This window comes from Aspergillus steynii, assembly GCF_002849105.1.
Source record: "Aspergillus steynii IBT 23096 chromosome Unknown P170scaffold_10, whole genome shotgun sequence".
NCBI lineage: Eukaryota > Fungi > Ascomycota > Eurotiomycetes > Eurotiales > Aspergillaceae > Aspergillus > Aspergillus steynii.
Genome location: NW_020194407.1, coordinates 546,237 through 560,097, shown reverse-complemented (window position 1 = coordinate 560,097; position 13,861 = coordinate 546,237). Strand labels below are relative to the sequence as shown.

The 13,861-nt window shown below is 53.0% G+C and overlaps 5 protein-coding genes across 5 annotated transcripts; 1 reads left to right on the top strand and 4 right to left on the bottom strand.

Annotated features, from left to right (window-relative positions):
- Positions 1–411: 411 nt before the first annotated feature.
- P170DRAFT_430713 (uncharacterized protein) lies at positions 412–1,390 on the bottom strand (the record flags this gene model as incomplete). Its single annotated transcript, XM_024847971.1, has 2 exons — positions 412–1,100; positions 1,291–1,390. The coding sequence occupies 2 exons, from the start codon at positions 1,388–1,390 to the stop codon at positions 412–414; spliced, it is 789 nt and encodes a 262-aa protein (XP_024698976.1).
- A 1,388-nt stretch (positions 1,391–2,778) lies between these two features.
- On the bottom strand, positions 2,779–8,467 carry P170DRAFT_450874 (acyl-CoA thioesterase; the record flags this gene model as incomplete). The annotated part of the gene is made up of 7 exons (XM_024851150.1): positions 2,779–2,820; positions 2,872–3,453; positions 3,678–3,778; positions 5,054–5,143; positions 6,856–6,933; positions 7,363–8,170; positions 8,228–8,467. 7 exons carry the CDS (start codon positions 8,465–8,467, stop codon positions 2,779–2,781), a joined length of 1,941 nt encoding a protein of 646 aa, XP_024698975.1.
- A 579-nt stretch (positions 8,468–9,046) lies between these two features.
- Positions 9,047–9,712, bottom strand: P170DRAFT_441129 (mitochondrial 37S ribosomal protein bS6m). Its single transcript, XM_024850242.1, has 3 exons — positions 9,635–9,712; positions 9,542–9,573; positions 9,047–9,424 (listed from the first exon to the last, which is right to left on the bottom strand). Exons 1-3 carry the CDS (start codon positions 9,656–9,658, stop codon positions 9,115–9,117), a joined length of 366 nt encoding a protein of 121 aa, XP_024698974.1. The 5' UTR covers positions 9,659–9,712; the 3' UTR covers positions 9,047–9,114.
- A 205-nt stretch (positions 9,713–9,917) lies between these two features.
- Positions 9,918–11,007, top strand: P170DRAFT_441128 (glycine decarboxylase subunit H). The gene is made up of 3 exons (XM_024850241.1): positions 9,918–10,071; positions 10,161–10,223; positions 10,337–11,007. Exons 1-3 carry the CDS (start codon positions 9,930–9,932, stop codon positions 10,651–10,653), a joined length of 522 nt encoding a protein of 173 aa, XP_024698973.1. The 5' UTR covers positions 9,918–9,929; the 3' UTR covers positions 10,654–11,007.
- A 22-nt stretch (positions 11,008–11,029) lies between these two features.
- dscA (ubiquitin-protein ligase dscA) lies at positions 11,030–13,752 on the bottom strand. Its single transcript, XM_024850240.1, has one exon. It carries the CDS (start codon positions 13,562–13,564, stop codon positions 11,162–11,164), a length of 2,403 nt encoding a protein of 800 aa, XP_024698972.1. The 5' UTR covers positions 13,565–13,752; the 3' UTR covers positions 11,030–11,161.
- Positions 13,753–13,861: the final 109 nt, after the last annotated feature.

Genomic DNA, 13,861 nt, shown 5'->3' with positions numbered 1-13,861 from the left:
GTTGTTTGCTCATGGTTTTGGTTTTCTTTTTTATGTCTTCGTATGTTTTGCCTGTTTGGGCAGCGATTTGGAATTCTTGTCTCGGGGTGACGTCGGATATACTACCTGGTAGTTACTAGGTATGTACAAGGTCTTTGGCGGATACTTTTCCGTTCTAAGGTCGAGGCTTCTTTGTTCTCGTTTCTTTGTTTGCCCGTTTCATGTCTAGTGTGTGTGTGCCTGAGGCAGTCTTTCTCTGTCGGGATTTGGAATTTCTCCGGTATAGATTCTAATCCATGTTCAACTTTTTCAACCCCCCATTAACTAACCTATTAACTATCTACCAGGTAGTTCTGTATACCCTACCCGACCATACCCTGACCAATGCACTCTTAACTCCCATCCGCAAACTCCAACCCAAGCCCCCCAAAATCAAGCCTCCTCGCTCTTGCGCATCCCAGGCATGAACCGAACGGACGGCAGCGCCGCCGACGACCGCGTGCTCGTCGTCAAGCGACTAAACGCCGGGCTGGGCGGCATGCGCGGGCTCAGGACCGGATTCGGCGGCACGCGCACCGGGGGGTCTCTCATGCGCTCGTGCGGCCGCGCATACGCAGACACCGGCATCGTCACCGCCACCGTGTGATTCACGCCGCGGCTCGTGTTCACCGGCCTCGTTGGCCCCTGCGGATCGGCGTGGAAGTCCCGCGTCGTCACCTTCACCCTGCCGCGGCTGCTGCCGTCTCCGCCCGCGCTCCGACCGAGCCCTATCTCCTTGTCCAGCGAGGAGGGGTGGCCTGCTGCTGCTGCTGCTGCGGCGGCGGTGGCCTTGCGGTGAGAATTCGCAGGCGAACTCGTCTGGTGTCGGCTGTTGCGGCCACCGACGAGGCTGTCTTTCTCGGTCGTCCGAGTCGTTCGAGTAGTCGTGGCTCGGGACCCGCTTCGATCTGTCGTCGCTCTGGAGCGCGAGCGCAGCCCGCGCTCGATATCGCCGGACGGGAGATTCCGGAGAGAGGCGGACTTCCTGCTGGGGTGTGGGAGGAAGGAGCTGAGCGTGATGACGGGCCCGCGTTTCAGGCGCAGCACGGTGAATATGACAAGGAGGACGATCAACGTGACCCCTGCTGTTTGGTTGGAATTGGGGTTGGACGTGAGCAAGGATTGCGGGCTTGAAAACCGGACGGGACTTGGGTTTGTCGGTTTTGATTGATGGAGGGATGGATGGAGGGATGGAAGGATGGGTGATCTCGGTGGAGACCAACCCCCTTCTCTTGCCCGGTATCTGGAGGAACGAGAGGAGGGGAAACTTACCAATTAAACCAAGGATGAGGCCGACTTTACCCGCCGGAGAGAGAGTGTTGGATTCGGAGCGGAAATGAAGGTTGGAGGGTTGTTGGATCGGTTGGGTCATGATCGTTCTAGGCTAAGGCATGGTTTCGTCACGATCTTCCTCTTTGTTTAAATTAATCCGAATAGAATAGGGTGGGAATATTAAATGAGCGTCGGGAATTAAACAGTAAACACTAGAATTAAGGCAATATAATGAGGGGAATCGGGGGTCTGGTTAATTAGGTGAGGGTATTTCCAAGGAGCGTGTATAAAGTTCGGATATGATAATAATAAAAGAAGGAATTTTTTGAGAGAAGACCCGCCGCCCAGTTCTCCCAGGCACATTCCCTGTTATTATATTATCATTGCACCAAGGCACCACAGACAGCGGAGTTCTTACTGAGGCAACCGGTAGAAAGGAACGACGCGAGAGCCAATGCGAGGCCTGCCAATTCCACCTGTCATGTCAGAAACTTCTAAATTCAGCTTGTCAGGAGGTCCCCTGAAACGTCGAAAAGCATGGGAAAGCTCCGTGCCTCCCGTTTAACCTTATCCGCGACAATCTACCATAAACGCCGGCCCGGCCGCTTTTTTGTTTCATCGCATTGCTAAGGCCCACGCATTACCCGACTAGTGCTGGATGTTGACTCGATGAAACAGCGACGCCGAACTGCCCACCGTTAGGCCCCGTTCGCGCTAGGAAGAATTTTCGCCTTGGTCGCTGGGACACCTTTTGGTTGAGTCCTCAACCTGTATTCCATTACGTGTTAGAGTTGCGCTATTGCTCGCGTACATGCTCACGCGATCCGTGGGAGGGATTGTGTCCGGTTAGGTGAAACTTTCGTGATGATCGACCATCCCTTATAAGAAGAGAAGAGTTATAATAATGAGACGTAATATAGAATGCGCATGCGGATTTCTCTGAAGTTACGGCGTAGGGTGAAGTCTGAGAGTGGAACTGTAAAATTCTGGTTAGCATGGCAGCCCTGGTGGATCCAATCCCTTACCCCGGGTTTCATTTAGATATTTCCGGCCTGGGATACGACTCGTCAGTGGTAGACTACTTCGTAGACACATTCAGTGACTGGCTGGCTGCAGTTCGTCCTCCTTGCTAAGAACGCATTCTGAAACGCCGTTGGGGCCGAAAGTTCAAATAAGGAGTTTGGAACCGACGACTTTCGGGGACTCTGGTCCGAGTTCGGTGTCCAGTGATCATTCGGCATATGCTATATCATCTTGGCGGTGGTATCCCTTGACTTCCTGTCTAGTCTTCAGACGTTTGTTGTTGAATATTTTGATTCTCTCGGGAAGCTCATCCAGTGCTATCTAACATAGCTCGCCTAGATCCTGGCTAGTCATAATTTGTGATCAAGCATCGATTGAACGAGAAATGAACAAAATCCAAAAAGCCAATTCGCTATTAAATACCTCGTAAGAGCAGTCAAAGAAATCTACGTCCACTCACAACCGTTATTGCTTCTGCGGCCGGGGCTCGCGGACCATACAATACAGCTGCGATTGATTAGCCAAAGTATGTGAGCTCAGGTATCGTTCTCCGCCTACCATGCAAGCATCGTCCCCATCTCGGCATTCCATCTCCCGCTTCATTTCGAATCCCATCTTCTCATAAATCTGCACGTTAGGCTCGTTCCGCGAACTTTCCAAGTACGATTTCACGCCCTCGCGATCAGCCTGGTCGGTGACTATCTCAAACAACTTCCTTCCGATTCCGCCGCCCTGGGCATCGGGCTTGACGGCCACGATGTTGCAGAAATAATATCCCTTGGGATCGTCCCAGATCGCGCCCTGGGCCTCCGCCTGCCTTTCCTTCCAGATCCAATATCGCCGCGAGATTAGACCACCCCGGCCCCAGTGGGACAAATTATTCATGAGCTGGCGGAACGAGAGCACCCACCCTTGGTACCAGCTGTACCAGCTTTCCGGCTCGGTAGATGCACGGGGCGGCAGCCAGCACGAGACACCCACAATACGCGAGGAACCTGTGTTCGCACTATTCTGATCCGTGCGATCCACTGCCTCTCCCTTCGCGCCGTCATTTGTCTCCTTCGCGACATAAAACAGGGCATTGTTGATGCCCCACAGGCAGCGAACAGCTAGAGAGTCATGGTTTCTTTGTTTATTGAACTAGATTCGTCTCAGCCACGCGGCATTCACAAGCGCCGATCGAGTAAGATCTCGATCGGCGCCATGGGGGCTGATCATGTTAGCATCATGCTTCTAAGCGATCGCTTATAGTTTCGTGATCTCGCTTCGAGGCTAGAGCCCGCCCACGTGAAAGCATTTCGTATCAAAGCGCACGATCGAGCCGGGCCAGTCGACCGGGCCGGATGGTAAGGGACATGACTCACGTTGGGGGAATCAAAAACCCACTCGAAATATGGGTCTTCGGCAAATGCTTGCTGGATGACCTCGATCGCTCCAGGAATGTCTGCCTCCGTGAGGGGAACCACTTCGATGGTCATGTTGGATTTCGGTCGCAGGTTGCAGGAAGAATGATTAAACAGTGTGGTTTCATTCAAGCAGTTGGAAACTAAGTGGTTGGTGGGTTGGCGATGGAAAGACAAGAGCTCCTCGCATACACGATGATGTTGGTATGAGAGAATCTCTTATTGTTTTCTGGGGATGCGGCCGCTTTAACCCGGCCGACCCGTGACTGCCACGTGATCCATGTCTCAGGCAGCAGGAAAGACGATGCTTTTGTCCAGTTTGAGCTGACCGCTGGTGCTGCAACCATGTCATCTCGGCATCTGACGAGTCACTGAGGCAATCCGCCCTGACTGAGTTGGCATAAATCGTCAGGAATGGAGATCAAACTTTCGGTTGTTCGGTCCTCCCAAAGTTTAGATGCAATCAGCTCGAATTCGAGAGGTTTGCTCTAGCTGGCTTATACGGCTTACTAGCTCTGAACCTTTATGAATAGGTTGTATTTCATTATGGAGATTGCCATTTCTGAACTGATTCATTTATTCTAAAGCATCAAACTAGAAGTCTCTTCAAGCTTCGGGTGCATTCTAATCATGAATCCCATCACCTAATCTCGAACACAAGATTGAAACAAGCTCAGGCACTCCGAGGAATGACAATAGACTTAGATTCGATGATAAATTGACGGTCTAAATATAGATCAATCCAAGTATGGAGCATTGGCCGGCTGGTCCAATCGTTTTGCTTTCTGTATATAGTTTCTTTTCGATCACACGGCACATATCGAGAGCCATGAGCATATTCCAATTCGGATGATGAAAATTGAGAAGAAATATAACTCCTAGACAAAGAAATCCAACTCTCACACAAAATCAAAACAAGAAGTCACTAAATTGACTATCGACTCCAGCTGAACTGCGGATTCTGCGGGATGTAGATCAGTATGGCCTGGTCGTCCAATCAGATTGACTGTCACTTAATTTCCGAGTCTTCACTGTGAAAGTGGCTGGCTGGCGATTCGATTGTCCTTTGAAATTTAGCTCTGCGGCATTACTATGGAGTAAGCAATGCTACTCAAGGTGGGCAAGTATTCTCCAAAGATGGTACTTAGAGAAAAGATTGGGACATGGCCATCGAGAGTTTTGGGCGCAAAGGAAATAATAGAAGCTAATGGGGTTTTACGTTTCCACGAGTTGAATTTTGATATCAATCACAGTATTCTTAGGTACGTCACATAGCAGATTGATCGGCATCTGCGTTAGAAATGCGGAGTATGTGCCTGATCTCTCAGCCACCGCACGTATCTTAGTGCATGTCGTATTCCCGGAGCTATTGATTCTGTGTTGTGGGACATTAGTTAAACAAATGAAAGAGTCTGAAGGTAGAGAAGCTGGATCACCCAAAACGAGGCGAGAATTTCAATAGTCTTGCCTCCTTGCATGCCTTATTTACTGTGGAGTAGAGAATAAAAGTCTGCAGATCGTTGAGGCCTCTATATATATGGTCTCTCGTCGGCCTTCAAAGACACCCACTCACATTCCTCTCAACTCATTGCATTGATCTCCGTCACACCTGTCATCATGAAGCTCATCCAAATCCTCTCTGTCTCTGCCTTCGCAACCACCTGCCTGGCCTTTGACACCTCGGCGATCGAACAGATCGACAAGGAATATGCGGTCCTCGGAGAGTGGAGCTATGGCTTAAGATCAGGAACCTTCGCCACGTCCAACTTGGGCGACGCCATGATTGCAGAGGTGAAGAAGTTGGAAGATTCCGTGGCTATTGAGAAAGCCCTCCAGAAGAGTTCCCAGAATAGCGTATGATTTCAATTCCATGGGGTCTAAAGGCCCAATGAATTGGATTAAACTAATGGCAATGTTGAACGGTAGGCAGAGCAATGTTCCGCACTTGCTGGGGTGTCCAGAGGAGTAAGTGATTTGAGCTCAATGTCAAGAAAGTGACAAAAAAGCTTACAAGGGTGATGGTCATTGTAGTTTGCTAGCAGCCTCTCGGACTTGTTCCAAATCGTCCAGGAAGACAAGGTCCTGTGTGATGCCAGCTTTCAAAGCAAGATCCCTGAGTTCGGAAGTCGGATCACACCCCAGCCTCATATTCTTGAGGTAAGTGGTCACTTCAATTCTACGTTGTTTGATGGCGTGACTAGTCGGGACTAATCCGTCATCGCTTTCAGGTCGTGGAGGAAACTCTCCGGACAGACTGCGATCCCAATACCGACGACGTCAAAACTGCCCTCGAGGCCTTCCCACAGGTTTTCTTGGATTTTGATGCGTTCCTCGCAGCTCTAAGCGACGCCAAGGAGACTTGCTCTGCTAACTAGACTGGGAAACTGCATATTCGAACTGATGGCACAGTTCAGTCGCATGATTCCTCATTCCATCAGAGTATAGCTCGACTACATATATACATAGCTTCCACATTTCTTTCACATTTCTTTCACATTTCTTAGACGATTTTATCCTACCTCTAATCTTATACTGAAACCAATACATACATGTGGCTTAATTGCTAGACGGCTTAACCTTCAGTCCTATACCTGAAAGAACATCTACGACAAAATATATTTCTTATTTCTAGTTAGCCCTGTACACATTAATAGCCGTGGGCATTTCCCAACTACCGATCGAACATCAAACAAAAATGGTGGAACAGACGTGAAAGGAAAACTCTCGAACTGATGAGGTGATCGATAATCGAATATCCTCGGCATCTTCGGCTCCACCGCAGTGACTTCCAACCTTCCCGAGAAGCTGCCCTCGTCGCATCCATCCATCCCTCAGTCAAAGGCATATTCACCATACATCTTAGCCAATTTACTGCTCCTCAAACCTCCAATTCTTTTTTGAAGCCACACTCGCTGAACATCAGACCATCCGACTCATTGAAAATGCCCGGCGAGATCTACAGCGTCGTGAAGCTGGTTCCTCAGCCGGATAAATTCGACCAGGTGCGTACTTTATCATGCCGTCTAGTTTCCGGATTCTCACGCTCGCGATTGGAAACTTATATCAAACGCAGGTCGTCGAAGCCTTCAAAACCCTGGTCCAGTACATCGAGGCCCACGAGACGGGCACCCAGGCCTACTTTGCCGTGCAGCCCAGCGATTCGAAGGAGTTGATTTTTGTGGAGAAGTGAGTCTAGTTCTTTTTCTCCTATTCTGTGCTTTGATGTGATAAATGTATATGTCGAGTCTGGCTGATCACATGAATTCAGGTATAAGGATGAAGCGAGCGTGAAGGCGCATGTTACGTCTCCCGCGTTCCAGCAGTTCTCTAAGGCAATTGGACCTGCTTTGGCGCAGAAGCCGGAGATTAAGACTGCCAGACTGCTGGGTGGATTCGAGGGACGGGCGAAGTTGTAGATGTGGTGTTTTTGATCTATGTTTTTGCGAGCCAGGGGTTTTGAGACTGAGGATCGGTTAGGAGTGTTTCACTATGGACGAAATAATTATATAGTGAACTGGAATTGAGTACAAGACTAGGATGCTATTGACATTATATGCTCGTCTTCTATAAACTCTTGAAATCCTGATGCATATCTACAGGTATTATAGTTTCCCCTGAGGCTCCGGCCTCGCCAGCCTCAGCAAACTGTCCTGATAGCTCGTCGCCAGCAACGTCCCATCCGGACTCCACAGCCAACTCTCATGGATTGCGCGATTCTCACCAGACCGCGGCGTCCAGCCCTCCTGTACAAACCACTTCTTCGACACCTCCCCCTCCCCCTGGCCCTCCGCCGCCTCCCAATCCACCATCCGCAGCGCATCCCCATGCTCATGAAACACAACCATGAGCGTCAAGCTCGCCATCGCCACAAAACTCCCATGCCCCAGGGCCCGCGGAATCAGCAGCAGAGAGTTGCGATCACTCGCATACATATGCGCACAGGCATACAGGTTATCATACTCCGCCGACTGCTCTCGTCTCCGCATTTCCGCCCTGCAGACCCCCGCCCCAGATTCCTCGGGTAGACCCTTCAGCGCGTACAGGTTCAGCTGGCGATACTTCTCCGGCCGCTGCTTCACCTCCGCGGACTCATTGTACCCCTGCATATCGGCCTTGCGGACGTCTAGCCCCGGGAACTCCGTCTCCACGACGTCGCCGTTCTTCACCAGCTCGATCCACCAGTCCACGTCGACGCCCGCGCTGACGGGTTGCTCTTCTGGTCGCTTTGCAGCGAGGATGCGCGCGTATCGCTCCTGCGCTGGCGATGGCTGGTGGCTGACCGTTGCGCCTCTCTCGTCTCGCTTGAAGGAGCAGAGACTCGAGAAGCAGATGGCGCCGTCTTGTCGCGCGTCGATCGCCCGCGTGCAGTACATTTTGCCGTCGCGGAGGTGGCGCACGGTGTAGATGTACGGGACGTCCAGACGGCCGGGGAGGATGAAGGTCCCCGTTATATCCTGCGGGGGGGAGTGGTTAGTATGGTTCCGTGGTCGGGGAGGAGGGATGGAACTTACGTGGATTAGAAAGCCCTTGTCGACGGTCTTGGAGGCGGCAAAGGCGGACTGTGCGAAAACGTGGCCGCCGAATGCTGAATCGCGCTCGCCAGGGGGAAAGGGCACTGATAGCGATTGGAATCGCTCGGTCTTTTCAGGGTGGGAGGCGGTCTGTTCGGGACTGTCGAGTTGTCGTAGCGCCATTAACCCGGCGAAATCGAGCGAGGTGCGTAGTTTGGGCTCCTCGTTTTTAGGCGCCATGGTTGTCTGCTACTGTTGATGTTGGTGTTGTCAATTCGCTGTATAGTGTTTTGGGGTCTTCTGCCGAGGAGCGGAGATGCGGGGATATTGGGAGTGGATCTGATCAGATGTGTTTCAAAGGGATATCCTAATATTACAGGGTACGAACAGTACGGGGTAGATAGGGAATAGGGAAGATGCAATGCAGGGAGCTGAAGTCGCGAAGTCCAGTTCGGGTGGTGGTGATCGTAGCCGACATCCTCGGTCCACCGGTCCTGCATCTGTCATGTTCAGACGCTGTCACCGGTACCGGTCCAGTCTCGTTTCAACTACACTGAAATAACGGGCTATTCGTGTTCTACACCGTCGAGCAATGACTCGAATTCTATCCTCCACGAGAATCCCAGCCTCCACAGGTGTTAGGATGACCGCGGTCACGTGTCGGAGTCGATTCCGAAGCGCTTTCGAGCTGCAAAATCTGAAAGTCAAGACAGATCCGAAAAAAAGAACAGTATATGTGCGCCTGCGATGCTGGTATGATAGTACAAAATAACGGCTCCCGTGCCCAAAGAATACAATGAATAATACATCATCCATGTCCCAACCAAAAAGACCAAACCCGGACCCCTGGGGAGCGCCTCCAAGTCTCTCCCATCATCCTTGCTGTTTTAGATCGACTCGGAGATGTTGCGGTTGTGGTTCCACCTGATATGGCCTTCTTTGTCCTTGATCTCCTCGAGCTTGTCGCCCAGCTTCACCACCGAGAATCGAATCATCCGGGGATCGAGGCCGAGGGTTCGTCGGACAGCGGTCTGGACGGGGCCCGCGGCGTCGAAGCGCATCACGAAGTGGTGGCCCTCGCTGTATCGGGCCTGATGTTTCGTGGTAGGCCGGGGCAGTCGGAAGGTGCCCCAGTTGTTGTAGCCGCGGATCACGCCGCCTGACCGGAGGACCTGGACACCGGCATTCCGGGCAATGCTGTAGACATCGTCAGTTTTTCCATCATTCTTCCAACATGCATTTGTCGATGGCGATTATGGTGGGCGTGCAAGGAGAGGAAGCGCTCGATCGACGGGGGACGGTGATAACACGTACTCTCGGACCTCATTGAGACTGCCCGGACGGACCTGGTCAGGATAATTAGCACAGCAGACGACGCGGCAAGACACCGAAAGCAGAAGCACCTACAACAGCAATCAATTCGTACAGCATCGGGGGCTCGCGAAAGTGGGGATGGGCACAAGGCGTCGGAGAAGAAGAACGGAGGATGGGGAACCGACGAGATTTTCCCGACCTCGACGGCTCTTATCGCGCGGTCTTGGCGTCGCTATCAGTTTTAGCGTCTTCCGTCTTCCGTCATTCGTCTTTCCCTTCCCTCGTCTCCCCTTCGACTACTTAATCGTCTCCAACTGCTCTCTCCCCTCCTCGTTCCTTTTCCAATTCCTCGTCTCTCACCACCTCCCCGATCTCTCTACCCGCCACAATGTCTGCCGTCGCCCGCTCCATCCGCCCCTTCGCCTCGCGCGCCCTCTCCCAGAAGCTCCCGCTGGCCGCCGCCCGCAGGGTTTCGCCCGTCATGGGTTTCCCGCGGGGAAGTATCAGGAGCTTCTCGCAGAGCCCCTTCAGTGCGATTCCCTCCCAATTCGCCCTCCGGAAGGCCATTGAGGCCTTTCTCGATGTGCTGGAAAGCTAATTGTTTCTTCTCTTGCTGCAGTGGAGGTGAAGAAGTACACCGAGTCCCACGAGTGGATCGAGCTGGCCGACAACGGCAAGACCGGTGAGTTTCCTTTCCCTATCTCGCCCTCTCCGTCCTCCTCTTTTCCCTGCCCTTCCCATGGATGGAGCTGTATTCATTACCATCTGGACTAACGCAATTGCTTCGCTCAATAGCTAAGATCGGTATCACGGAATACGCCGCCAAGTCCCTCGGCGACGTTGTCTTCGTCGAGCTGCCCCAGGAGGACCTCGAGGTCAGCGCCGGAGAGCCCGTCGGTGCCGTCGAGTCCGTCAAGTCTGCCTCCGACGTCCTGTCCCCTGTCTCCGGGAAGGTCGTGCAGGGTAACGCTATCCTCGAGGACAAGGCCAAGTTCATCAACGAGAGCCCTGAGAACGAGGCCTGGATCGCCGAGATCGAGGTCAGCGACGCGGCTGAGCTGGATGGCCTGCTGGACGCTGCGGCCTACAAGGAGTCGCTGGATGAGGAGTAGATGTTCGGACCCGGCTCGAGTTGATTGATATAGCGGTGCGTGTGTGAGGGTTTGGTTCTTTTGTTTTTTATTCGGGTTTGGACTGTTGGAGCTGTTTCAACTTTGCGCGGTTCGTTCTATGAGAATTGGGTTCTTATTTCATTTGTCCGGTTTATATTTATATCTGTCTGAGGAAAATGTTAGACTTGTGCTGGGCCGTCACTGGCCTCGGGCTTTCTGTTCAACAGCGAAGGCCTTTACCAATATACAATGATACGATGATTATCTACTGTGGTCTGTGAGGGTGGTCGATGATGTAATGTGGGGATGGTTTACCGTGCGGCTCCGGAGCCCGTCCGATGGGTTTACTACAAGCATTTTGAAATTTGAATACAGATGAATTGTCTCATATATCCGTTCATATCCATTTACCGTGGAATGTGACATGTACATCGTGCTATAATCATACGTGGTAAGAAGTTCAATCCCGAACGGTCTACCCTTTGCGCCCAAATGTACTAGCAACATTCTATACAGGAGGAATTGACTCTCGACAGATCGGACACTGCAGACGGAGTCGCATCCAGCTCTCCAGACACGTGCTGTGGAAGATATGTCGGCAGGGTGTCACCATGTATGCGCGACGACTGAGAATGCTCGTCGCCCCATCCGTCACACTGCTGCCGCCCGAGGTCCCGGCCAGCACGGGGACCTCGATGTCCTGCATGCAAATCGCGCAGTCAAAGATGGCCTTTTTCTTGTCCTTATGTCGATGCTTGTCATCATCCTTGCTCTCGCTGATGTCCCTTTCGTCGGCCCGCAGAGCCCCGATCGATAAGACTCCGCCAGACTCCAGATCACCCGTAGGATCAACCGCGTCCCGCACGATGGGGTGATAGTCATAGGCCGGGGGCGCCCAGCCCCGAGGAACAAAGAAGCGCGGGCCCAGGATGTCCTGGCTGGCCAAGACCCAGACCTGGATCCATACCCAGCCGGCCAGTCCAAGGGCGGAGGTTGTGTCGGAGCGCACAAACAGCACGTTCCCGGGTACGGTCAAGAAATACAGGAACGGGAACAGTCGAAGAAAACTCTGGCCCACCACGAAGTCCCATCGCAGAGCCTTGCGGCAGTTGCGCATGACATTGCGATAGATCTGCGGGACCCAGAACGACACATAGATGAACCCGAGAGTCCGCGCGTATAGCTTTCCGAGTCGGTTCGGCCACAGGAACGACCAGATGGAGATAATGAGCATGACGAACAACACGAAGTAGAACCGGGCGTACATGGCCCCGACATCGCTGCGAGTTTCCCGGGCGGTGGGAGTTGCACCACGGGTCGGGGTCGGCTCTTCTTCCTCGTCGGGAGGGTCTTGATCGGGCGTCAGAATAACCGGCGTTGCGCCGGTATCTCTTATGCGTGCTGCCGTCGCGGGGAGCGGTAGATTGCCAGGCCGAGGATTCGGCGGAGGTCTGGAGCGGCGTTCTTGCTCCCTGCGTTCCGGAGCTTGGACAGCCCAGATTTCCATCATGAACTTCATTCCGATGTAGCTGACTGAAAGGAAAGTGAGGAACGATGCCGTGGTCATTATTAAGAATGAAACCGCGGGATACAGTTCCAGGAGGATGAAGACGAGCACAAAGGCGTCGCCAAATGCCATCAGGGCGATGGTGTAGAAGCTGATTCGACTCCGAGTAGAAGGCGTGGAAGCCTCCTTCACCTGGCGCAGGAGCAGCGTAATCTGCGCGACGGAAACACCAGCCATCACGAAGATTATGCGGGCAGAATATTTGCCGAACTCCTCCAGCTTGGGCCCCGAAAGATACAGCGCGTCGGTGGGAGGGAAGTCAGGAGCCCCCTTGGTCTCAAGGATGTAACCGCAGTCAGGCGAGAACACCAAAGCCGACATGGTCATGAGCGGCGGAGACGGTATCGGGGCCCCCATGGGGAACCTTAGTTCCTGCTCTATCTGCTCAATGAGCAATCGGTCGGCAAGATAGTCGTTAATTGCGACGGGATGCTGCTGCAAATACACGATGTGTTCGCATTTCGGTGCAGGGAATTCCACCTGTTCGGTACCTACTAGCGACGACCAGGGGAAGAGCGTCCGCGGGCGATTCTGCTTTTCGGATAGGGTGTCGGAAAGTGACTTGAGAAGTAACTGGTGGGCGAGGTCGTAGGAGTCGGACGAGAGCGTCAAATGCGGAAGAGAGAACACGCCCCCAAACTTCTCGCTGGTGGTGCTCAAAAGGATGCCTCCTGTCTCCGGGAAATGCACCCCGAATAAAGACAAATACCAGGTATTCCCCCAGAAGTCGCCACTTTCGACCGCTAGACTCGCTCGGATTTCTCGAATATGGCCGGAGCGAAGGCGGAGCTCTTCACCACCTCCCTCCCGTAGATCTAGATAGAAGGTCCCGCTTTCCCCGGTGACATTCTGGCTAAATTCATGCGTAAAGTATTCGTTCTCCAGAGCGATTGCAGTCGTATTTAGTGGAGGATGCGGCTTATCCTGCTTACGACGTACCCATTCCCCACGCAGTTTGCCCGTGCAGTTGCGATAAACCGGAAGAAGCAATTGGGAGAGGTTGAGAGCGGGCGAAGCGTTGGGGTCCAGGAGCCCCTTAGGAGGCTCTAATCCGGCGTTGGAAATGGCATTCTGCAGCTGGTAACGAGCTCTATCCTGCACATCCCCGAGCAGCTCCCAAGCGTAACTATCGTTCTTCCTCACCCCGGGAAAGGGAAGCCATCGGTCCTCTTGCGGGTTGAAGTCCCCATAGTTGGACTCGTTCAGCAAGCGCAGCGCGTGGCGTTCCCTGGCGACTTCCCGTTGATGCTCTCGATCCTGAACAATCAACGGGGGATGCGACTGGGAGCTGAGGAGAAGATAGAATACGACCAGGAGGAAGAAGAAGGAACCGCGGTGATCCATCAATAATGCCAAGCCGATGTAGGCATCGGAATTTGGGGGCCTCCTCAAGAATGATAGCGCCTAAGTTGAAAGTCGCATGGCCGTGGACGGGCGCAACTCGACAGCGGAAATACACAAGCGATCAGGAAGGGAGGGGAGGGGAGTGGGAGAAGTTTAAATCCCGCGCAGAAGGAGTGAGGGAGTTGATAGATGATCGGAAGACCGAGGAAGACAGAGCGAAAGGCGGAGTCGATGATGCGACGAGTGAGTCGAGGCCTCAGGCCAGCCCCCGCCTTGGCCCTTTCGCCGCCTCTCCTT

What these genes read in the sequence shown, in the direction of transcription:
- P170DRAFT_441128 (XM_024850241.1), top strand. Translation starts at nt 9,930, where the DNA reads ATGTCTGCCGTCGCCCGCTCCATCCGCCCCTTCGCCTCGCGCGCCCTC. An exon ending in CTTCTCGCAGAGCCCCTTCA is followed by an intron (nt 10,072 to 10,160) that starts GTGCGATTCCCT and finishes CTCTTGCTGCAG; the next exon opens with TGGAGGTGAAGAAGTACACC. An exon ending in GGCCGACAACGGCAAGACCG is followed by an intron (nt 10,224 to 10,336) that starts GTGAGTTTCCTT and finishes TTCGCTCAATAG; the next exon opens with CTAAGATCGGTATCACGGAA.
- dscA (XM_024850240.1), bottom strand. Translation starts at nt 13,564, where the DNA reads ATGGATCACCGCGGTTCCTTCTTCTTCCTCCTGGTCGTATTCTATCTT.
- P170DRAFT_441129 (XM_024850242.1), bottom strand. Translation starts at nt 9,658, where the DNA reads ATGCTGTACGAATTGATTGCTGTT. An exon ending in TGTACGAATTGATTGCTGTT is followed by an intron (nt 9,574 to 9,634) that starts GTAGGTGCTTCT and finishes TATCCTGACCAG; the next exon opens with GTCCGTCCGGGCAGTCTCAA. An exon ending in AGTCTCAATGAGGTCCGAGA is followed by an intron (nt 9,425 to 9,541) that starts GTACGTGTTATC and finishes CGATGTCTACAG; the next exon opens with CATTGCCCGGAATGCCGGTG.